The sequence below is a fragment of the Pelodiscus sinensis genome, chromosome 7 (assembly GCF_052426305.1).
Source record: "Pelodiscus sinensis isolate ZL-2025 chromosome 7, ASM5242630v1, whole genome shotgun sequence".
Taxonomy (NCBI): Eukaryota; Metazoa; Chordata; order Testudines; family Trionychidae; genus Pelodiscus; species Pelodiscus sinensis.
The window spans coordinates 77,494,184-77,518,976 of NC_143058.1; the positions used below are offsets into that span (position 1 = coordinate 77,494,184).

At 47.3% G+C, this 24,793-nt stretch overlaps 1 protein-coding gene across 1 annotated transcript in view; it reads right to left on the reverse strand.

The window, feature by feature from the left end:
* Positions 1-15,516, reverse strand: part of KLF7 (KLF transcription factor 7) — a 75,226-nt gene extending 59,710 nt beyond the window's left edge. The window contains exon 1 of the mRNA XM_006129029.5: positions 14,961-15,516. Within this exon, the coding sequence (XP_006129091.1) occupies positions 14,961-15,062 (102 nt within the window). The 5' untranslated portion in view covers positions 15,063-15,516. The remainder of the gene's footprint in view (positions 1-14,960) is intronic.
* Positions 15,517-24,793: the final 9,277 nt, after the last annotated feature.

The following is a 24,793-nucleotide window of genomic DNA, read 5'->3' on the forward strand; positions in this document are numbered from 1 at the left end:
TTAGACTTGATGAAGTATTGTCGATGTACAGTAAGGAATGGCACAATTGCAGGAGGATTTTTACATTTCAATTTCTATGATCTGAACAGAAAAAGTAAACATGTGAACTATTATTTAATGGGCCAATACTGCAGCCCTGATGCACATGGTTGAGTATATTGGTTATTATTCTTGTTTGAACATAGTGGACAATATGGGCCTCAGATTGTGTGCTCCCTGCTTATTGGCATCCTGAATCAGCCAGTCAGATTCCTAGGCTGAACCCTCACTTTTTACAGGTTCCTATCAACCTTCTGGGCCAAACTCTAACAGAAGGCAGATCAGGAGCTTCAGGGGGTAGCCAAGTTAGTTTGTTACAGAAAAAAACAACAAATGGTCTGGTGCACTTTATAGACTTTATAGACCGTAACTCGGGTCATCTGAAGAAGTGGGCGGTGCCCACAAAAGCTCATGATTCCATCTCCATGTTTCGTTAGTCTATAAAGTGCTGCCAGACCATTTGTTGGTTTTTTCTGTTGGCAGATCAGGCCCTCAGGGGAATGAACCAAAGCCCACTGAGCTCAGGTGAGATCAGCTTCGGATGCTTTGCACGCTGTACTCTCCACACTGATTTTATACATGAAACTTTGCATGTGGACATACGCGTGCACACCCAAGCCACCTGCACACAGTCTCCAATTCAAATCCTGAAGACCCCTCACACCACTCTCACCGTGCAGAGGAGCCTCCAAGTGGCCTGACTCACCTACTGTCCTGCCAATCCTGCCTTTTAAGTTGGCTCCCCAGGAGTAGCGGCTCACACAGAGCCAATTGCCCTTTCTACCTCCCCCCGCTGCTGGCTCCCCACACACCAACTGCAACCCTACTCCTAACCCCAGCATTGTTGCTTTTCTATCAGGCTGTGTCTAGATACATGGCTCCATCGACGGAGCCATGTAGATTAGGGTTATAGGCAAAGGGAAATGAAGCGGTGATTTAAATGATCGCGGTTTCATTTACATTTACATGGCTGCCGCGCTGAGCCGACAAACAGCTGATCAGCTGTTTGTCCACTCAGCACGCTAGTCTGGACACTCCCCTGCTGACATCAAAGCCCTTCGTCAGCAGCCCCGTTATTCCTCGTGGGATGAGGTTTACTGGGGCTGCCGACAAAGGGCTTTGATGTCGGCAGGGGAGCGTCCAGACTAGCGCGCTGAGCGGACAAACAGCTGATCAGCTGTTTGTCGGCTCAGCACGGCAGCCATGTAAATTTAAATGAAGCCGCGATTATTTAAATCACCGCTTCATTTCCCTTTTTCGAATACACAAATCTACATGCCTCCGTCGACGGTGCCATGTAGTGTAGACGTACCCTCAGAGGCAGCAGCACAGAGGATTAGCCGTCTCCCTCGAGCACTGGCTCTCACCTGCCTTCCTCCAGCCCACCCCGCATGTAAATGTGTAACCACTAAAAGGATCCATGGTTACACGTTTACACAAATACACGTATTTTAACATGCCGAGTAAGGAAGCTCTGCTCTGCTGACAGAACTCTTTTAACTGGGAAGTACCATCCTTTCTAGGGCTCCAATTCAAGGAAATGTCTCTACTCAGGAATGCACTTAAGCACATGCTTAACGCCTGCTGAAGTTAAGTGAAGACTTAGGTCCCAGTTCAGAAAAACACGTAAGTATCTGATCCTCTGTTCACTAATGTCAATGGCAACACTCCCACTAACTTTAATTGTGCAGGATCAGCACCCAAGAGTAACTCTGTCTGAACGAGCCCATAGACCCACACACAGGTGAAACCTGTAGGGCAGCGTTTTCTAAACTATGGGCTGCAGCCCGGTACCGGGCCACGGGAAAAAAATACCAGGCCTCAGCGTGGCTGCCGGTAGGGGAGCAGAGCAGGGCGGGCTGGGAGGAGGTGGCGGCGGGGGGGAGACAGAACCGGCCACTGGGAAGAAGGTTGGGGGCAGCGGGACTGTCCCACGAAGATCAGAGCAGGCGGGTGGACGGCCGGTGGAAGCAGGGTTGGGGGCAGTGGGACTGTCCTGCGGAGATGGGAGGGGCTGGTGGGGGGCGGAAGCAAGGTTGGGGGTAGCGGGGCTATCCTGCGGAGATGGGAGGGGCTGGTGGGGGGCGGAAGCAAGGTTGGGGGTAGCGGGGCTGTCCTGCGGAGATGGGAGGGGCTGGTGGGGGGCGGAAGCAAGGTTGGGGGCAGTGGGACTGTCCTGCGGAGATGGGAGGGGCTGGTGGGGGGCGGAAGCAAGGTTGGGGGTAGCGGGGCTGTCCTGCGGAGATGGGAGGGGCTGGTGGGGGGCGGAAGCAGGGTTGGGGGCAGTGGGACTGTCCTGCGGAGATGGGAGGGGCTGGTGGGGGGCGGAAGCAGGGTTGGGGGTAGCGGGACTGTCCTGCGGAGATGGGAGGGGCTGGTGGGGGGCGGAAGCAAGGTTGGGGGCAGCGGGGCTGTCCTGCGGAGATGGGAGGGGCTGGTGGGGGGCGGAAGCAAGGTTGGGGGTAGCGGGGCTGTCCTGCGGAGATGGGAGGGGCTGGTGGGGGGCGGAAGCAAGGTTGGGGGCAGCGGGGCTGTCCTGCGGAGATGGGAGGGGCTGGTGGGGGGCGGAAGCAAGGTTGGGGGTAGCGGGGCTGTCCCGCGGAGATGGGAGGGGCTGGTGGGGGGCGGAAGCAGGGTTGGGGGCAGTGGGACTGTCCTGCGGAGATGGGAGGGGCTGGTGGGGGGCGGAAGCAAGGTTGGGGGCAGTGGGACTGTCCTGCGGAGATGGGAGGAGTTGGTGGGGGGCGGAAGCAAGGTTGGGGGCAGCGGGGCTGTCCCGCGGAGATGGGAGGGGCTGGTGGGGGGCGGAAGCAAGGTTGGGGGTAGCGGGGCTGTCCCGCGGAGATGGGAGGGGCTGGTAGGGGGCGGAAGCAAGGTTGGGGGTAGCGGGGCTGTCCTGCGGAGATGGGAGGGGCTGGTGGGGGGCGGAAGCAAGGTTGGGGGTAGCGGGGCTGTCCTGCGGAGATGGGAGGGGTTGGTGGGGGGCGGAAGCAAGGTTGGGGGTAGCGGGACTGTCCTGCGGAGATGGGAGGGGTTGGTGGGGGGCGGAAGCAAGGTTGGGGGTAGCGGGGCTGTCCTGCGGAGATGGGAGGGGCTGGTGGGGGGCGGAAGCAAGGTTGGGGGTAGCGGGGCTGTCCTGCGGAGATGGGAGGGGCTGGTGGGGGGCGGAAGCAAGGTTGGGGGTAGCGGGGCTGTCCTGCGGAGATGGGAGGGGTTGGTGGGGGGCGGAAGCAAGGTTGGGGGTAGCGGGGCTGTCCTGCGGAGATGGGAGGGGCTGGTGGGGGGCGGAAGCAAGGTTGGGGGCAGTGGGACTGTCCTGCGGAGATGGGAGGGGTTGGTGGGGGGCGGAAGCAAGGTTGGGGGTAGCGGGGCTGTCCTGCGGAGATGGGAGGGGCAGGCAGGTGGCGGAAGCAGGGTTGGAGGCAGTGGGGCTGTCCTGCGGAGATGGGAGGGGCTGGTGGGGGGCGGAAGCAAGGTTGGGGGTAGCGGGGCTGTCCTGCGGAGATGGGAGGGGCTGGTGGGGGGCGGAAGCAAGGTTGGGGGTAGCGGGGCTGTCCCGCGGAGATGGGAGGGGCTGGTGGGGGGCGGAAGCAAGGTTGGGGGTAGCGGGGCTGTCCTGCGGAGATGGGAGGGGCTGGTGGGGGGCGGAAGCAAGGTTGGGGGTAGCGGGGCTGTCCCGCGGAGATGGGAGGGGCTGGTGGGGGGCGGAAGCAAGGTTGGGGGTAGCAGGGCTGTCCTGCGGAGATGGGAGGGGCTGGTAGGGGGCGGAAGCAAGGTTGGGGGTAGCGGGGCTGTCCTGCGGAGATGGGAGGGGCTGGTGGGGGGCGGAAGCAAGGTTGGGGGTAGCGGGGCTGTCCTGCGGAGATGGGAGGGGCTGGTGGGGGGCGGAAGCAAGGTTGGGGGCAGTGGGACTGTCCTGCGGAGATGGGAGGGGCTGGTAGGGGGCGGAAGCAAGGTTGGGGGTAGCGGGGCTGTCCCGCGGAGATGGGAGGGGCTGGTGGGGGGCGGAAGCAAGGTTGGGGGTAGCGGGGCTGTCCCGCGGAGATGGGAGGGGCTGGTGGGGGGCGGAAGCAAGGTTGGGGGTAGCGGGGCTGTCCTGCGGAGATGGGAGGGGCTGGTGGGGGGCGGAAGCAAGGTTGGGGGTAGCGGGGCTGTCCTGCGGAGATGGGAGGGGTAGCGGGGCTGTCCCGCGGAGATGGGAGGGGCTGGTAGGGGGCGGAAGCAAGGTTGGGGGTAGCGGGGCTGTCCTGCGGAGATGGGAGGGGCTGGTGGGGGGCGGAAGCAAGGTTGGGGGTAGCGGGGCTGTCCTGCGGAGATGGGAGGGGCTGGTAGGGGGCGGAAGCAAGGTTGGGGGTAGCGGGGCTGTCCCGCGGAGATGGGAGGGGCTGGTAGGGGGCGGAAGCAAGGTTGGGGGTAGCGGGGCTGTCCCGCGGAGATGGGGGGGAGCAGGCAGGCAGGTGGCGGAAGCAGGGTTGGAGGCAGTGGGGCTGTCCAGCAGAAATCAGAGAGGGCAGGTGGCAGAACCAGGGCTGGATGGGGGCCGCGGGGCTTGACTGGGAGATCGGGAGGAGAAGGGGGTGGAGCAGGACTGACCTGGGCACATGCAGACCCTACAGACCCCGGTAGAGGAGTGAGTCTGCCTGGGGATTCCATTTCACCCCCCCCCCCCCCACACACACACACACATACCCTCCCTCGAGTAGTTGCGAACTGCCTGGCAGGCAGACACACTCAGGCAGCGTGAGCACATCTACCAGCCAGGCAGTTCGCAGCTAAGGACGGATAGTCCTAATTATAATAAAACTTACCTAATTAGAAAATACCAGGCATTTTATGTGTCTGGTAACTTCTCAATTTGTTTCTCGGACAAAACCCTCAAATATCAAATTGTCCGGTACAAAACTGGACACCTGGCAACCCTGCCCTTCCTTGCACCCTCCCTCCTAGACAGCTACCCTACCCCCAGTCTGCTCCTGCTCCCGCCTCCTGGAGTGCCCATGCAGCGCCGGGACCCCAAATCCTGGCCCAGGCTGGGTGGAGGATACAGCCAGGTGAAAACTGAAAATTTATTCATTTTTCATTCTTTTTTTCATATGTGTTTATATTTTTGGGCTGCAAAAAATAGTACTAAAAAAACTGGGTTCCAACTAAAATAAAAAGTTTGGGAAACCCTGATCTAGCCAGCTTTCTGTCTGTCTTACAGTCCATTTATTCAATCCATATTCTCTTAACTTGCTGGCAAGAATATTGTGGGTGACCATATCAAAAGCTTTGCTAACGCTGGCACTGGGGGCTTTGGGAGGACCAGAAACAACTTATTTCAATATTCATCATTTGCTTAATGAATATGCAAATATGCAAATGAATGTTACTGGTCCTCCAAAAGTTCGTGAATTGATTTACTGGTCCCCGTGTCAAAAAGTTTGGGAACCCCTGTTGTAGGGGGTCTATAAATATTACTCTACAGGCCTACAGAATGATCACCTTTAAAAAACACTTCTAGAAAAGAAATATGATATTTGACAGTGTAGTGTAAAGAGAACCCGTAAAAAGCCTATCACCTTCTAGGCTACAGAACTTTCCCACAGGCACTAGTTTTCATAGAAAAATAGATAGATTCTTCTTTAGACAGAGTTTGTACAGTACTATGTAACATCCGCTTATCCCAAAGTTCCCAGCCACAGAAGCTGTTAAAAGGGCTTTTATAAGCTATTTTAGTCAGCACATACATCATTGTCACACTAAGCCCCTGCCCATCCACCTTTTCCCGGAGACAAAGGCAACCTCTAAGTTGTGTCGCTCCCTCAATGTTCTAATACTGATCAGACATTCAGTGTTGCCAGCTCTGGCAAGTCACTGCTAATCTCACACTATTTGATATTCCCCTTAAAGTGCCGGCTCCTAGAGGTATGTGGTTATGTGAGAATCTCCACTTTCATGTTTCTAAAAAAATTCATTCAGTTCTAGCTTTCGTGGCTGTGCAGAAAAGGCTGCAGACATGACTTAATTACACACACAAGGCGTGGAAACCAGAAGAACCTCCCATATTTAATACACTACTGGAGTGGGAGGTAAGTTTCTTGCAGAGGTCCAGAAGTATAAGATTATCTAAAGAGTTATCTACAGAGGTATTAATCTCTTCTAGACCGTAGGCAGGGAAAGTGATGTAACCAATAATGCTCAGTTTTTATAGCAACCTTACTCACTCAGACCACTGCACTTTGCTTCCCCAATTACCTGTTTTTGAATGCACAAAAAGCAAATAAAAGCCATTATTGAATAACACCAGAGCTTTCTACCCAGCCAATGCAAATGCAAAGAGAATCAGCAATGCAAAAGGTTTCTCCTTAACAGGCCCTAGGTAGGAATTCCATTAGGTAGTTAATACAGCCTCTTCACTGGCAACAAGTCAGAGACAAAGCAGTTTATGGTTTGATGATTTCCATAGAAAGCATCCAACTCAATCTTTTCCCCCCAATCTCCCACCCCCACTTTTCCTTCATGGCAGCTCTTAGGAGTGCAGCTGAGGGGAATGTTTTTTCCAGCCCAACATGGAAGACAAAAATACTCATTGAGAAAAAGTTTCAAGTCATTCATTGGTTGAATTATCCTTCGTAGAGACAATTAGGCTTTGGCCAATGCATTGGTAAAGCCACTGTGCAATTGCAGGAGAACGAGAACAGGGAGCTTTTCCATCTCCCCCCTTATACAGTTGGAAGAGAACCTGCATGAAGGAGACCTAAGTAACCTCAAACCATTCAGGAACAGCAGGATCCTACGTTAGGGCCCAGAAGGAACTGGCACCAGAGTGGAAGCCTTGTGCAGAGCCAAGCCTTACACTTCACAGGGCAATAGACAACAGCTGGGCCCACACTCCCAGGGAAAGGAGTGGGGCGTCAAGTGAGACAGCCAGCAGCCAGGACGCCATTCCGGAGGTGTGGGGGGGGGGGGGGGAGCAGCCATGCGCTCCCAGACATGGTTTGCTTTTCATCCCATTCCCCAGGCACTAACGGAGTGAGGGGAAAGTGCTTGTGCTCTGTGCCTGGCGCTCACACCTGGCAGCAGAAGGGAGCTCTGGCTGCTACCCCCTCTACATACCTGAAATAATGCCCTTGGCCAGCAGCCTCCTCTCCATTCCCAGCCTCAGAAGAGAATCTGCCAAAGAATGAGGACCGCTCAGCAAACTGTTGAACCTGGAAGGGACTGGGAGCCCAAAAGGGCAGGGCTTCAAGTGGCTGCTTGCACTTGGAAAGGGATCCTGTCCATTTAAATGTCACATTATTGAAACTCAACGACTAACAGCTCATTAGCTTATTAGAAGCAAAAGGCCTTTTGAAATCTAATTTACTTGTCATTTTGGGTGCACTTCTCCCTGCAAGGCAATCAAAACCAACAAAGGCACTTTCACTTTCATTCCTAGGCACTTTCACTTTCAGTTAACATGGTTGGAATACTGAAGCACTGACTTGGGAAAACAGCATCTGAGCTGGGTTCCTTGTTTTATTTTAAAGGCGGCTTTCCATGAAAATGTGTCTCTTGATAGTAGACTTTGCAAGTCTACCCATGGCCAAACAGACTTGATGGCACTGCACCTTTGAGGCAGACCTTGAGATACCTGTATGTAAAAGCATTTATAAATCAGGATTGTTATTGGAACATCTTGAAACAATCTTCTGTGTGCCAATGTCCTTTTCGTTCACATCCCTCCTGAAAATCCATTTGTCCACAATGCCAGCCTATGCTCAGCCATGTTCTTTTTTGTGTTCAATTTATACAATTTTTTAAGATTGGAGTTCTGCAATTGGATCCACACTTGGCCAGAGCCTTGATGATTGAGCTACAGAATCTGAGCTTTAAACTCTTCAAGGTCCAGAATGTCTAAAACCAAGACTGGATTTTTTTTTTTTTGAGAGAGAGAGACAGAGAGAGACACTGTACTTCAAAGAGGAATTATTTCAGGGAATTTCTATGGCCTGTGTTATGCTGGAGGGCAGGGCAGATGATCACAGTGGGCCTTCTGGCTTTGGAATCTATGATTCTGGGGCCTTGGAATCTATGATTCTGGGAAAATACTTTTTAAAAAAATCACCTAATTCTCTCTCTTTTTTTTAAAGTGACTTTGGCATGTAGATGCTTAATTACCACTGACTTTCAATGACTCTTAGGAGCCTCAGTGACTTAAGCGCTTTCAAAAGCGCTTTTATCTTTTATCTTTTTGCCTGTTTTATAGACATTTGCATACAAGAGTGTTGAGGTATGGAACTGTTCTGGGTTGTTGGGGGTACCTTAGATTTACAGAAAAGGGGAGACGTAAGCACCCATCCCCATAAAAAACCTTACATGCCACAGCATGCTGAAAGATCAATAGACTGTTTTCTTCCTGGGTCTGACATAAGTTTCCGACTCACCACAACCTTTTATGCATCTACCTCTCTGCCAAATTAAGGTCAAGTCACATTAGTTCTACCTGCTGTTTGCTCAATGATGTCGTAAACTAATTACACAGATTCTGGGAAGTGGAGGTGGAGCATGAATCTTACGTGTAAGAACAGGTTTTTAACCAAAGGCAGGATTGTGAGCACTGCTGAGAGCTATTAGAGACGGGGGAGCTGTCCCACAGTTTCAGCAAACATCAGTCCAACAAATGTGTGAAATTAAACACCAGGAATATAGCGTAGTAAGTCTCAGAAGGAGACTTAGGTCTGCATCACTGGTGTCCAAGCACCTCCCAGTTTTATCCTCACAACACGCATGGGAGGTAGGGCAATGCTGTTATCGCCATTGTACACGTATGCTAACTGATGCACAGAGAAATTAAGTGACTTGGCCAAGATCGCGCACACAGCCTGTGGTGGAGCAGGAATTGAACAGAGGTCTCACTCCATCCAGGTTCTCTCTTTCTCATCACGGCACCATCCTTCCTTACAAACTCATGTAGGGCATATAATGGGTGACAGTTGACTAGGGACTGATCTGCTACCGCTTCTCTTCTGTAGGAAGCAGGCACTGCCAAAGGGCTTACAACCTGTCTTTTTACCCTGTGTATGCCAAGCAGTATTGCCAGTTCTGGTGACTCCACTGTGTCTCAGAACTGGAGGTGTTTTTCTTAAAGCTCCAGCTTGTGGAATCATGTAATTATCTGAGAGACTCAGATTGCAAATAATACATAAGAAAATTAAGCCCATGAAAAAAGTACAGTTAACTTCAACACTGTAGGGTCCCAGTCATAGTGCACCTTTACAAATCATTTGGGTTAAACCCATACATTCTCCAAGTCAAAATCTACGGAAATGGGACACTTTCTGGAGAAAGAGAGGACAGCACCATTATTACAGAGCTCTCTTATCACCTGCTTGGGTTGGCTTTATGGTCCTGATCCAGTCTCCATTGCAGTCAATGGGAAAAAAATCTCTCACTGGCTCCGTGGGCTTTGAATTACATTCTGTGTGGGTGACGGTCAACTGTCCAAATGCTTTAGACTTGACCTGGAATAATATCTATGTCTTCTGCTCCGTCACTTAATTTACTGAACCCCAATGCCCATACTCTATGGGACAAGCTGCCTTCTTCTCTATAACAACGAATTTAAAATACCTTTCTATAGTTACAGATTTAAACGACAGCTGCTTCCTGCCCGTGCCCATATGAAAACCTGCTAATAGAGAGTAAGGTTCCCCTTAGCTGAGAACCATGTAATAAGGCCTAAATGGTTCCATAATATACAGAAATACTAAAGACCATTCACCTCCATCATGAAAAGCTAACATGTGAACCTATAACTGCATGGAACATAAAATCTTCTGCCATTTCAAAATGATAGTAGCTTTGTACAGTCTATCTAGATTGCGTGTGTATCAAGAGTGTGAGAAAAAGACAGGAATATGAGTATGGGGCGCGTGTCCATACAATCTCACCTCGTTAATATAGTTACTATATATATAGACTACATAATTTTTAAAAGCACAAATACTCATTTGATTTCATGACCATGAACATCCATTGTAAAAAAATATTCATTTGGTAACTATCTTTTTAACGACACTAAATAATACAGAATATTTTCTAATTTAGTCCCGACATTAGTAAAAGAAATGTTTACCCAATCTGAAGATGACAAACAACTCCAACACTAAATCAGCCATCTTATACTTGTAATGGACTTTGCAGGTCTCCTTTGTGCCTACGCATTTATGCCAGCAATACTAAATGCCAAGAAGGAATAGCATAAAACAAGGTTTTCTGTAACTGTGTCCCCACCATGATATGAACAGTGGCTTCAGTAGAGGATTTGATTTGGGGGAAGGGCGGTGACAGGAACCTGCTTTCTGTTCATTTCTCAAGCAGCAAGCCTGAATATGGGCCTTGCACATGGCTCACAGTCCAAATACATTGCATCACAGATGTGGCTGTTCTTGGAAATCCACCATTTCTGCAAGTTATCCTCAGGAAATCTGCTTGTGCTCTAAGCACTTATAAATGTTTGTTTCACTGTGACTGGAACCAAGATGAAATAGCAATATTAGAAGAGCTGGTTTTGTTTATGGAGTGACCAAATATGCCATTAAACTAGAACAGTGCAAACAGCGGGGAGGTAGGAACCTTCTACAGTACAAATTATTCCTTTCAAGTAGCCATGGAAATCTTTCCTGAAACTGATCCTAGGTGCCAAATATAAATCAGAATTAACAGAGTTCTGCTAGATTAGTCACATCAAAATGATAAGCTGCACTTACACAGCACAAGGATCTCAAAGCACTACCCTGGCATTACATTATTTAGACTCACAGACCACCAGTAATTATTAAATATTATCACTCACGTAATGGAGATGAAAACAGGCACAAAAATTTGCCCAAGGACACAGGAGGGAGAAGGGGGACAGAGAAAGCGTATCTACAGCAGAGCCAAAAAAAACCCAGATCTTTCAATTCCCAGTCTTAACTCATGGAACATCTTTCTTCCTGTGTCAGTGTAAGAGGAACCAAAGTGTAGTTTATCTAGGAACTAATGAATCATCCCAGAAAGAAGGAATTCAGATCAGATCAGAGCATAAGCGCCTACGTTTGGAATCACATTTCTTTGTATTCAACAAAAAGATCCTGTTTCCAGTCCTCCCTTGACAAAACCTGGAGAACAGGAAGTGTTCAGCATCCAAACTCTGCTAATTTCAGAGTTCCTGTGAAAGCACAAGACCATAAGCATGGAGACCCTGTGTGTTGGCCCATCCTCCAGCTACTCTGCTCTGACAGAAGCAGTCATACTACCAAAATCTTCCATGGGAGAGGCTATACCTTAAGGCCCTCTTTTAAGGGGATGAGACACCTTATAGAAAAAGGAATTCAACCGTGGGCAGTTCCCCGACCCCCTCCGCCCTGGTGGATCCTCCGCCCTCGGAACTCATCGGTAAGGACCAAGGGAGAGATGGTCGTCATGGGACAGCAGATGTTTCCCCCTTAAAGAGGTGCATATCTGCAAGTTGACGATCCCTTCTGCACACCGCTCGCCCAGTCCTGTGTTTTTACAGGATCAGACAGATCCCTCCAAACCCCTTCCCTGCCAGGGGAAGAAGGAACGTGGGGGAAGGAGCATGCTGTGGATCAAAGGCACCTCCTGGCCTGTTGTTGTTTGAAACCTGCTTTTCACATCTTCTAAAGATCTTGCTCATTATTCTGAGAGCACCACATCATTGTGCACGTGAACCCAGTGTTCTTTACAGTATAGGACAGGGAGGATTTATGCCAGTGTGGATTTCCCCCTCTAAACAGGCTCCTAATGTGTAGTCAGTTCATGGGAAGGGATAGCAGTGAAGCTGCTTCAGAGGTCACAGCGACACACTGGAAGGCCATTTACACAATCTGTTGGAGATACCAGGCAGTTAAAATATACCTCAGGCCTGATTTTCAAAGCATTTGGAGCATCTACCACATCTATTGATTTTCATTGGTGTTTTGGTTGAGCAACACTTGGAGGGGGAAGGGGAGTGGGGGAGAATCAGGCCAATATTGGTGAAGAAATGGCAATACCATGGCAAATTGCGGTCCAGTTCCTGCATTCCTCACTCAGGCAACATTTCCATTACTCTCAGGGTAGTTTTGTCTGACAAAAATCAAGCCGCTAGAAGCTGCAATACTGATACCTAATTCTTGTTAACTAAAATTTACACTCCACATAAAAATGTATAATAAAATAATCTGAACACACAATAGCTTCAGCTTCCATCTTAAATTTCAAACACACAAGCTTTCCCATGTTTACAATTTAAGCTGTGTTCTTCCCCTCACTGTGAAATCCACACAAGTAGACACATTTTTAATCCCCTCCTACCAAAAACCTGTTCACTTTGCACTTACAGACTGGGCTGTCTTATGATTGTTCTATTTGAACATCCAACACTAATAAAAAGAAGCAGAGACCTGAAACTTCCCCTCACTTCTGTTGCGGGGGTGGGGGGAACAGCAGTGGAGTGCATGCAAGTGTTTAGCAACCAGCCCGAGCTGTCACTGCAATTAGCAATGCACATTTCACAATCAGAAACATTAGCAGATTCTTGCAACTGTCCCTACTACGCAATTCACCAAGCAGCCACAGAATATGTAGGCCAAACTAAGGACAAAAGGAAGAAGGTTGTGTCAACAATTTCACCTAGCTTTAGGGTAAAACTTTCAACAGCACAGATGTTTGTTTCTTTGTGGTATGAAAGGAGATACCATTCACAGGAGTTTTTAAATGGGCTCACACTAGCACCTCTACCACTAGCTCCATTAAACAAGAAACAACTTCTACTGACAGCGTGAGAAAGAAGTTTGCTCTTCACCCTCACAATCATACTGTTGCCCTACTAACTTCCAAAATGTAGAATGATAGAAGAGGTCACATTCGGGATCATTACTGTAGTGTTTGTATTGCATTGTGTTTTCATTTGAAGAGATGTTGGAATGATCAGATCAAGTACTTTCACTTAAAATTAAGGCTATTACTTTACATTCTTGGGGGCTTCATGGGATTGATTATGGCCTGGGAAGAGGACAGGAAAAGGCAGACTTTACTAGTTAGCTGTCTTCCAAAGCATGGTCTCTGTACTACCACTTTTAAAGGGAAACAAATGGAAAATGCACATATAACCCCCAAACCTTTCTAACCTAAAATTATGACAAATGAAAGGGATTAGGTAGAAGGACACTTCTCTCTTTCTATTAATTTACTTTTGTACAGTACATTTGACAGCAGAGCTTTATGTAAAACTCAGCTTCACTGTTCCCTTTGTCAGACAGCTTTTCCCCAGTTGCTTGTGTGAAAGCAGCAACAGGGGAGGAAAAACATTATAAAAATAGGATGTACCATAAAACAACAGGAATTGGCCAGGGGACTGAAGGGCAGAGGTACCATGTGAAACTGGTTTTAGCTCCTTTTCTAAAAATTGGCTAGATGGATAATGTTCCTTTAAAATGTAGATATTACAATGGGATTGCTTTGATATACTGCTGCATAAAGTGAACAGCTTTCCCTTCCTTGTGTGAAGACAGTAAGCAGGAGACAAAGTATCATATACAGTATCTGCCTTAGGCATGCTGGCTATGTCAACAGATTATCTCACATTGAACTGTCTAGACTGTTATTAATATGCAACTGATTCAAAAGCAAAAACAATGCAGAATTAAATGGGGTTTCTAAAATGAAATCATATTAACCACTTCAGTTTAATTTAGTATGTTAAAAGTATAAAGGAAACCAGATGTGACCATCACTGAGGTGCAGACTGAATATTAACAAAAAGTGTTACTCCCTTAAGAGAATTTAGCAAAGTTGGGTTGTCCAGTTGCAAGTGAAAATGTTTGTTCTGTGCCAGTAAGCTTTTCCTCCAAGGAAGTCAAAGCCAAAATAATTTTACTAGGTAAGTCTCCAAGTATCTTACCACAGTCCAACTAGGTACTAGTAAGAGGATTGTCCTGGAGACCTATCATCCACCTAGGAAACAAAAACAAAACATCCGACTGCCCACTTACTAGACAACTAGCACACACTAGTTTTGTGTTAGCAAATTTTGCACTGGATCACTGCAAAATTAAATCCAGCCCCTGTTTTTTCTCCAGTATTCCAACTGATAGTTATTTATGGTTCGTGTGTGTTTGTGTTGGTAGTGACTTTTACACCTCACCCATTTCTCTATAAACTGCTCTTCCACTTGATATTTAGTCTTGTCACCCATCATTTTGAATGTAACTATAAGACCAGATTTCCACCTTTAGAAGTACTCTAGTTTCTTGTACACAAGGAACTGGAGTACTTCTAAAGGTGGAAATCTGGTTTTATCGTTACATTCAAAATGATAGATGTCTCAATCCACCTTGATGGCTGAAACCAGCCTGAAGTGTTATTGTCTTAAGCCAGTTTAAAACACAAAAAGAAGTTTCATTTGCGCAGAACAATTGAAAATAAGGCATCAATCTTATTCCAGATTTCACAAGCTTTCTTTTGCTACTGATACCATTCCTAACCCCATAAAATCTCTAAATTAAACTAGGATTTTTATTGACACATGCTAATTACCTGAGAGAGGAAAAAAAGATCTATTCCATTTCCACCAGCTGTCAGTTGTCAACACAAGTGATCAGCCTTGTTACAAAGAATCAACCCCCGCACAACACAAAGCAAAAAACCCACTAAGCTACCAGGCTTTACAAATAATAATAAAAACAAAACCCAAAGAATTTCACCGGATCTCAGATGTCATTTTGTGTGTTTGTAGGATTGAATGCAGACAGCTTTGAATGGACTACTGTTTCTATTGCAAAAACTATTCAAGTGTTAGCCCACACACAAAATACCTCTAAATTAAGTATTAAAGAAAAATCAAATCAAATCAGAAATGCAGCCTCAATGCACCGACTGTCTGCACTTAAAAGGTAATTTAAATGGTTCACCTGCTGCCAGTTTTCCTCCAAGGATGGCAAAGCTGAGAAGTAGCCGGTGTCGTGGACAAGCTGTAGTTCCTGGAATATACTATAACTAGCCAACACATCCATGCTGCTGCTGAGCAAAACCCTTTTGTTTTGTTTTGTGTTTGTTTGCTTGTGGTGGGGTTTTGTTTTTGATCATAAAAACAAAAGATCCAATGTCTCTTTTTTGTTTTGTGTTCTTTCTGTCACACTGTAAAAAAAATCGATGCAGGAAAGAGAGGGGAAGAAAAAAAAACCCAGTGAGAATGGCTAGATGCACCCAATATGCACAGTGCAAACAGCAGCCAGCAAAAGAGGGGGGACTCCTTCACTTGTAGTAAATGCAATTCCCTTCCAGAGCTCTAATCACTCCACTTCTTGGACCAGGAAGGGGGAATGCAAACTCACTGACACGAAACTGCCATCTATTTCTGCATTGCTGCTCGCTGCTCAATGCAATCTTTGCTCTTTATTTTTGGGAGCTTGCATTTTTTCTCGCGATCGCTTTTTTTCTCACTCCCCATTGTCCCCCCCCCTTTCAAAACCAATCCCCCCTTCAGTCCTGTGAGCTCGGGGCCCCCCTTCTCTTCGTCCCCCTCCCCTCCCATCCCATCCTTTCTCCGCGCAGCCGTCAGCTCGGGAAGGAAGCTGTCCATTAAGACAACGCGTGACCATGTAAGGCAAAGAGGAGGCGGTGGGGGGAGCCCATGAAGTCACTGGCCACCAATGAGGGGCGGAGAGAAGGGGCAGGAGGCGGCGCCTGGCACGGAAGGGCCATGCGGATTGGATGGGGGCTGGTCGCCCCGCTGCCCTACAAGGCAGTGTAAGGCGAGCTATTTTTAGAGGGCTATATAAGGGGCGGCCGGCGGCGCGCGGCGGCCTGGGGAAGGGAGCGGGGGTGGCGGAGGGATGCGGCCCGGGCTGTGCGCGAGCAGGGGCCGGGCGCTTTGCACAGCGCTGCGGGAGCGGCTCCGAGCCTGCCGGCCGCACGGAGCCGCCCGCTCCCCGCCCGGGGCAGTGCAGTGCGCAGCCCACACGCGCGCCCGGGGACGCTTGTAAGCAGGCTGCGGGGGGCAGCGCGCGCTGGGCTCCGCTCTCCTGCATCTGCCCTTCCTCCCCCGGAGCCCCGGGCAGGCGCCGGGGGGACCCGGCCGGGAGCCGACGGAAGCGAGGCGCCCTGGGTCACCCTGTTTGCGAGCTGCTCCCAGCGCTCTGCGCTGCAGGGCTCGTGGACTCAGCTCCGCGCTCCGCGCCGCGGGTGCTCCCCCGCTTCTTCCCAGCTCGGCCGCCGACGGGGGCAGGGAGGAGCTGTCGAGTAACCCTGATGCCCAGGCAACTGCTGATTGAGAGGGGGCGCAGCGACCCGCTGTGTAAAGTGGGAGAGGCAGCGCCCCGGAGTTTGCACCGGTGTGTGAAACCTGGTGCCTATGAAAGACTTGGAGTGAGTTTTAGAAACGTGCCCAGCGGCTGTGTCCTTCTGAATCTAGCCCGGCCAGGGGGAATCCAGCCTTCGGAAAAGCAAACAAGCGCTGGATAGTAATGCTGGAGACCTCCGTAAATGTACATGTATTTCTTAAGTCAATAGACATTCATCAAAGCGGTTAGCCAGGCTTAGCTGTTAGCTGATCCTCCTCGTGCATCTAGTTTGGGTGAGCTAATGAGCTGTTTGACCTTAAATGGTTAGCGTGATGGCAGCTTCCCCAATTTGCTCTTGGAGCTGGGCAGAGTTGCATTTCTGCTTTTGGAATGATTGCAGAAGTGTGACTGTGCTAATTTAAAGAGGATGTTTTTTCTCCAATAATAGAAGAAATATGTTTGTCTCTCAAATTCTAAGGTCCATGAGTTGCAGTCAGGGCCGTATCCTGCCAGCACTGGGTGCACAGAGTTCCCTCCAGGGAAATTTTGCTAGAAACCCTTGATGGTGAGAGGGTTATAAATGGTTATAAACAAACATATTTTGCCACAAATACATTGTCAGGCCATCTGGCTTTGCAGCAGTTGTGCCACCACTGTTCTTACTCCTCCATGAATAAGAGGAACAGGTTTAGCCATCATCTACTTCTGTAGCCCAACATCACTCCTGGGTCAGATTGTCAGCTGATGTTAATCGGAATAGCTCTGTGCTGACTATAGTGGAGCTGAGCTGATGTAGCCACCTGATGATATGGCCCTTAGGTCTAACTCTCAGTAATGTTCAGATATAATGTAAGCAATATGGAAGTCTGACAGTATGGAATCTTGGATGCATTTTCTTTTTTCGAAATAGGGTATTTCAAAATAGCGCCTGGATGCGATTATGCAAATGAAGTGTGGGAAATTCAAATCCGTGCTTCATTTGCAATTTCACTCAGCTGCATTTGCATTCCTCTTTCAAAAGAGGAATGCAGTGTAGACATACCTTTTGTTTCTCCATTCACTGGCCAAGAGGGGCCCATTCTAAAAGAACCAGTACGTTTGGCACCTTTTAATGGTAGGATTAGTCAGAAGGCTGATAGAATGGTTATGAAGACTAAGTAACTCTCATACACACGGGCTGTGTCTAGATTGCACCCCTTTTGCGGAAGAGGGATGCAGATTAGACACATCGCAATTGCAAATGAAGCGGGGATTTAAATCTTCCCCGCTTCATTTGCACGAACATGGCTGCCGTTTTTTCCGGCTCGGGGCTTTGCCGGCAAAAAGCGCCAGTCTAGACGGGGATCTTTCGGAAAATAAAGCCTTTTCCGAAAGATCCCTTATTTCTCTTAAAATCAGGAATAAGGGATCTTTCGGAAAAGGCTTTATTTTCCAAAAGATCCCCGTCTAGACTGGCGCTTTTTGCCGGCAAAGCCCCGAGCCGGAAAAAACGGCAGCCATGTTCGTGCAAATGAAGCGGGGAAGATTTAAATCCCCGCTTCATTTGCAATTGCGATGTGTCTAATCTGCATCCCTTTTCCGCAAAAGGGGTGCAGTCTAGACACAGCCACGTAGTACACAAATTACTTACACGTGTATGTGTGCGCGCATACTTTCTAATATATATAACCTGCCCCTCCAGAAGGAAGATGAAGAACATTGGCAGGCAGAGAAGAAAAGCTTTGCATAGGCTGCATCTATGATGGAGATATTCTGAGGATAGGAGTCATCATTTTCTGAGGTTTCTCGGGCTCCCAGAGTAGTGACATTTTTTCTGACTAGATGGAATGACAAGTCAGGTGAAGATCCTAATGAAAAATCCCCCTTTCCCCCCAAAAAAATCAAGAACCAAGAGGGTCAAATATGATAGGAATTGAGATGGTGCAATTGTTAGCTACTGTGCCAAGAAAAATTGTTTTAGGAAAAGCTTTCAGTGAGCAGTTCTCCTTCACAGATCATCTTTGGAAAACAATTTCAGAGTAAAGACCTTGAAAGGAAGCTGTACTTGGCCTGTTTTTTGCATGTAGGGATGACAAAGACAGCCCAATTTGCTCAATTTTTTGGACTATTCAAGTCTCCATCTCCGTTGATTTGAGTTTGTGTCTGAAAGAGCACTGTGCCTCTAGCCTTGAAGAATTGGGGTGGCCTTTTAATAATGATGCGCATCTACAATTTTAATAACAAGCAAGGAACTCAGGAGTTAGGCTTCCTCTTTCGCAATGACTTGGGTATGTTTCAGTACTTCCTATTTCTAAAAGAAATAAAGAATCTTTTCTGTATTTTAGATCTCCATGTAACCCTTTTCAGCTTTCACATATACCTGTGCCCATCTGGAGTAATACCACTGATTTCTGAAAAGGACGGTACCTAGTCTTTCTTACCCCAGTACAAATCTGTAAGGGTATGTCTACACTGCCACCCTAGTTCGAACTAGGGTGGCTAATGCAGGCATTCGAAGTTGCAAATGAAGCCCGGGATTTAAATATCCCGGGCTTCATTTGCATCTTGCCAGGCGCCGCCATTTTTAAATCCCTGTTAGTGCAGACTCGGTAGTTCAAATTAGGCTGTGTAATTCGAACTACCGTTGCTCCTCGTGGAATGAGGTGTACCGGTAGTTCAAATTAGAGAGCCTAATTCGAACTACGTACTCAGTGCCACGTGTAGCCGTGGGCACGGAGTCCGCACTAAGGAGGATTTAAAAATGGCGGCACCCGGCAAGATGCAAATGAAGCCTGGAATATTTAAATCCCGGGCTTCATTTGCAACTTCGAATGCCTACATTAGCCACCCTAGTTCGAACTAGGGTGGCAGTGTAGACATACCTAATAGAGTTACTCCAGTTTTGAACAAGTGTAAGGGTGCGTCTAGACTGGCAAGATTTTGTGCAAAAGCACTTGCTCTTGCGCAAAATTTTGCCACCTGTCTACACTGGCCATGAGTATTTGTGCAAGAACACTGACTTTGTACTGTACAAAATCAGTGGTTCTTGCGCAAATACTCTGACGCTCTCGCTCAGGGGATAAGCCCTCTTGCGCGATAGGGCCAGTGTAAACAGCCAAGTTAATATCTTGTGCAAGAAAGCCCGATGGCCATTGGAGCTTTCTTGCGCAAGAGAGCGTCTACACTGGCACGGATGCTTTTGCACAAAAGCAAATCTTTTGCGCAAAGACACATGCCAGTATAGACGCTCTCTTGCGCAAATACTTGTAACAGAAAAACTTTTCCGTTAAAAGTATTTGCACAAAATCATGCCAGTGAGAGCAGCCTAAGTGAGAGCAGAATTTGGCCTTTGCGAATTAGAGATCGATTGCTTTAAATTACAGTTTTTCTGTCTCTGTGAACAATCTAATAGGAGTGTCCTCTTACACACTAATGATCAATTTCACTTTCTTGCCCTACCTGTCATCAGAAATGTTTGCTTTGGACCATCATTATTTGTTTTGGTTTTATTTCTTTCAAGCTTCTCTGGCTAACGCAGCATATGGAAAAATGATTGTGTCTCCATCCTTCTGGAAAAGGCTGTCCTCAAATAAGGACAGCAGCTAAGTATCTAACTCCAGTCTTTTGTCAGGCTGTATGGTTGCTAAAGGTCAGACTTTGCCAGCAGGTACAGGTGTGCAGCTCACTTAGTTTCAGAAGGAGTGCCTGCTTATATGTGAAGGTGAATTTGGCCATAAGCCTTGAAGTGAAGATTTGTAGTAAGATTCTGGCCACCCGCCTAGATATGATTCAAAGAGCATCACTTGAAGGTTTCCAGGAAGGTGTTTAATTTTTATTGTCTGCAGCATTGTGGGTATTCTGCCTAGATGATGGTTCAGAAAGCAGGCTCTGCCTTTCTCTTAAATCTGGCAGGAATGATCTTTTGACAGTGTTGGAAAGCTCTTGATTTAAGAACTAATGCTATTTCATTTAGACTGCACAATCTCTCCCATGTAAAATGCGCCATGCTACTGTGCTGACTCAGGAGCAGTGAAAGACCGAGTCAGTCATCAGAGAGCCATAATTCCTTTCATGCTCCATCCTAGCTCCAGGAGTGGTAATCTGCTACTGGACACTACTATTACCACAGTGCAACTCCTCCTGCCATGACCCAGCCACACTGTCAATCACACTGAGTGACACCTACCTCTTACAGACTAGTTTTCATCAGTAGATCGCAAACCGCTCAACTAAGGAGCCATCACTGCCTCCCCAAAGCCTTGTTTGTGGCGGTGGAATTTGTGGCCTTGCTGGCCCAGAACCCCAAAAGTATTTAGGTGCCTAACTCCCTTGGGAGCTGTATGGCCTAGATTCTCCAAGGTATTTAGAGACTAAGGCACCTAAATACATTTGGACATCTGGACCACAGTGCCTCCATATCCTTATGAAGACCCAAGGCCCAGGGAGACTGCTCAAAACTAGCAGTGACCCCTTGTGTCCCTGTCCAGTTGCATAGGTTATGTATGTTACAACCTGGTCCTCAGTGAATCCGATGAGCACTTTGCCAATGGGAGAGGTTTGTGCTGCCAGTTTTGAAGGGGAAGTCATTGGGGTTTACCCTGATCCTACATTTTCAGTATCTCATAGACCAGTGTTTCTCAAACCTTTTTTATAAAGTAACCCTTTAAAAAAGTACCCCCGTGCCTACAGTTTTCAGACACACATTTTTTTTTCTACCATTGCAACACATTTGTTTAAACAACCTAATTGTAGGCAGGAGGGTGATGAAGTTTTTGGGTGTAAAAAGTACAAAAATAATAAAGCGCTGTAAAACTTAAAACAAAAGTTCAGTTTTCTCCAAATTTCAGTTGTGTGGATGTACCCCCCCACACATCTCTTGAGTACCCCAAGGGTACTTGTACCACTGGTTGAGAAACACCGCCATAGACTACTCCGGTGAAAACTGTGGTGCTGAAATCAGGGGGCAAACAGAACTTAGGGAGAGCTGGCCATGCAAAAGCCAAGATTTTGCATTTTTGGCACGCAAGAGCATTAGTCCTAGGGTGGAAGAGATGTTTCTCCTTGGTGCTGCTCCTTTTTTGAGTAAGGACAGAGGTTAATAGTTTTTGGTGGCTGAAGATTATCCTGGAAACCAGTGGTAAAGTTGGACATTGAATCCAGCTCCTCTGAGTCCCTCCCTAGTGCCCTATTCATTCACCCTCAAAGGTTTTTAGGCATCTTACTCCCATTGATTTCAGTGGGAGTGGGTTCCTAAATACTTGTGAGGAACTGGGTCTGACTGGGTTAACAGTGCCTGGAGCTTGGCTGGGCTCTGACATGGTACTGAAACACCATAATAACTCGGCTATCCCCTGAAGCTTCTGATCATAATAACTACTAATAATTAATTTCTGCAGCTTTGTTCAGGTCCCTGGTGTTTTGTTTCGAATGGTCTTTGGTGCACATTAAGGCCTGACATTGGGCATAAGGCCTCTTGGGCCCTGGAGCAGCGATGGCGTATGTTCCTGTAGGATGCTATAGAATTCCAATTTGTGCAAAGTGGTAGCAAGAGCTCAGTGTGGTTTGGGTTGTGAGGATAAAACACCTGGGCTGCGTCTACACTGGCATGATTTTCCGAAAATGCTTTTAACGGAAAAGTTTTCTGTTAAAAGCATTTTCCGAAAAGCACGTCTAGATTGGCAGGATGCTTTTCCGCAAAAGCACTTTTTGCGGAAAAGCATCGGTGGCCAATCTAGACGCAGTTTTCCGCAAAAGAGCCCCGATCGCCATTTTCGCGGAAAACACTACTGTGCTGTCTACACTGGCCCTTTTGCGCAAAAGTCTTTCGGAAAAAGACTTTTGCCCAAACAGGAGCAGCATAGTATTTCCAGAAAAGCACTGACGATCTTACATGAGATCATCAGTGCTTTCCCGGAAATTCAAGCAGCCAGTGTAGACAGCTGGCAAGTTTTTCCACAAAATCATCTGATTTTGCGGAAAAACTTGCCAGTCTAGACACAGCCCTGGAGGTTATGTTGAGGAGTGCCGTATGAACTCCTAGATGGGTATATTGGTTTTGTTATCAGTCAGAATTCAGTTCAGGGTTTCTTAAGAGATGGTAAGCACTTTTGAATCCTGGCCACTGTCACTTAGCTGTGTATCATTCTTAGGAAATAAAGTTAATTCTGTGCATTTACACTGAGTTTTAAATATCAGGTTTTACAGCTGAGATCTCAGCTGCTCCATGTGGTCAGAAATGATCAGATGGCACTTCCCACTCATGTAAGAGTTTGCCCAGGTGTCTTGCCCAACATTTCCTCTTTCACCACATCAGCAGGCTTCTATCTGCATTTTTAGTCTGCCTCATTGGCCCCCTCCGTCCCAAAAATAGCTGTGATTCAGTGTATATACAGGCTCTGACACTGCAAAAGAAACAACAAGCACTTGTTCCCTGGAATCAGTGAATCTTCGCACAGGCCTGCAGTTGTGGGTCCTTTCCCAGAATTGGGGGTCCATTAATATAAAAAGCATTCTGGACACACTGTGAGCTTGATTCTCTACTGGTGCAGTCATTTCCTATTGTGCAAAGCAGGTGTAAAGTGCTGTTATTAGTCAGTGTAAGTGGAGCATTTTGATCTGGCAGCTGTTTACAGCCTTTTTGCACAGGTATAAGTGATTGCCCAAGGTGCAGTGAGGAGGAGCGGGAGGAATCAGACCCTGGTAAGGCATTGCTGTTTTGATTAAGCGCTATCTGATTCCAGAGAGCGTGTTCCACATCTCTAAATCTGATCTGAACAGCTGCAGTTTTTACCAAAATCTTTTTAATAAACAGTAAAGAGACAATTTCCTTTCCCAGAACCAAGCATTTCTCTTCGGGCCTTTGAAGTCCCTAATTTCCTCTGTTTTGATGGCTTCCCCCTTCAGTCTCTCCCCTCCTTTGTAGAAGGACTTCATTGATGGACTTTATAGTCCTCACCCCCACCCTGGTACCTTAGCATTTCAGTGAACAAGAGGATAGTTCAGAATGTCAGGTTTCCTAACACAGTCTCTTAACATGTGTGCAGATTTGAATGACTGCACGGCCAAGCTAGACCAGAACAAGAGAGAATTAGCAATGTTGAGTTCTGGGCTAGAATCCACGATCCTCTCTTCTGCACCTAGTCTTTGGGGCAGATAGTAGGGTGGAAGCCAAGTGGGCACAACGAGAAATCTGGTTTTCTAAGGCAGAGAAATCTTGGTTGGCCCATAATTTTTAATCTCCTGCTTTTTAATCAAAGGTATTTCTTATTCGGACAGCTTCTCTGAAAAACAAAGCGTGCAGGCTGGATTTATGTCTTTATGTGCATTTGTTCTCTCACTTGTATGTAACCAAGGAGGGCTGATCTTGTAGTCCTGAGTGGCAAGTTTCTCACATGAACATCAGCGGGATTTTTGCCTAATCAAAGGAAAAATAGGAAAAAGTGGGGTGATGGAATGGGAATAGAGCGATCTGCATTCTATTCCTACCTCTGATCTGCTGTGTGATTTGGGGAAGTCCCTGTTTTCCCTCCTGCCCTTTGTCTTGTCTATGTTGATTGATTGTCTGTTTGGAGCAGAGACTGTCTCTTACTATATATTGTACTATAGAATCCTAGGGTTGGAAGAGATCTCAGGAGGTCATCGAGTCCAACCCCCTGCCCAAAGGAGGACCAGGAGGTCCTGAGCTTGACAAGGCACCTTTGGGGGGTATTACTATTATTATATAATATATAATTTAGAGATTTTGTCTGTTTGATCAATAAATCCTGCCAAAACGATAAGCGTTAGGACCACCAAATTTGGTAGGCTGCATCTTCTTATTACTAAAGCAACATAAGGGTTTGCTTGTGCCAGGAAAACAGGATGTGCCTGGAATGGGATTGCTTCTCATAAAACCAAACAGAAAAGAGATAATCAAGAACAATCCTCACAATTGACATAACTGGGCAAATGTTGAAAGAGATTGAACCAGGATGAACCTAGAATAGGATTGCTTTCACTAAACCTTACAGAAAAGAGAGAAAATGGAGAAATCTGAAGTAGTGCTCTGTTTTGGCACAGATAAATCAATAATAAATGTTTTAAAACTAGAAGAAAATGTTGTTAGAAAGCACATTGACTATAGCCTTTTTTATTAAAACATAGTAAATGATAGGAGTTTAGTGATGGGCAATCTATTACAGTGAGTGGGCTGCATGTGTGGTCCTTCTTCATCTCATGGGGCTGCAAGATTGTTATAATTGTAAGCAGGGTTATAATCAATGCTTCCCTTACAGCCAACTGGAATGGGAAAGAAATCACGGGTGTGTTTATGTAAATACAGTTTGCCCCTGCTTCACTTAGATGTGTTAGGATATATCTACACTAGCCCCCTAGGTCGAACTAGGGTGGCTAATGTAGGCATTTGAAGTTGCCTACATTTAAATATCCCGGGCTTTATTTGCATCTTCCCATCTGGGCGCCATTTTTAAATCCCCCTAGTCCGA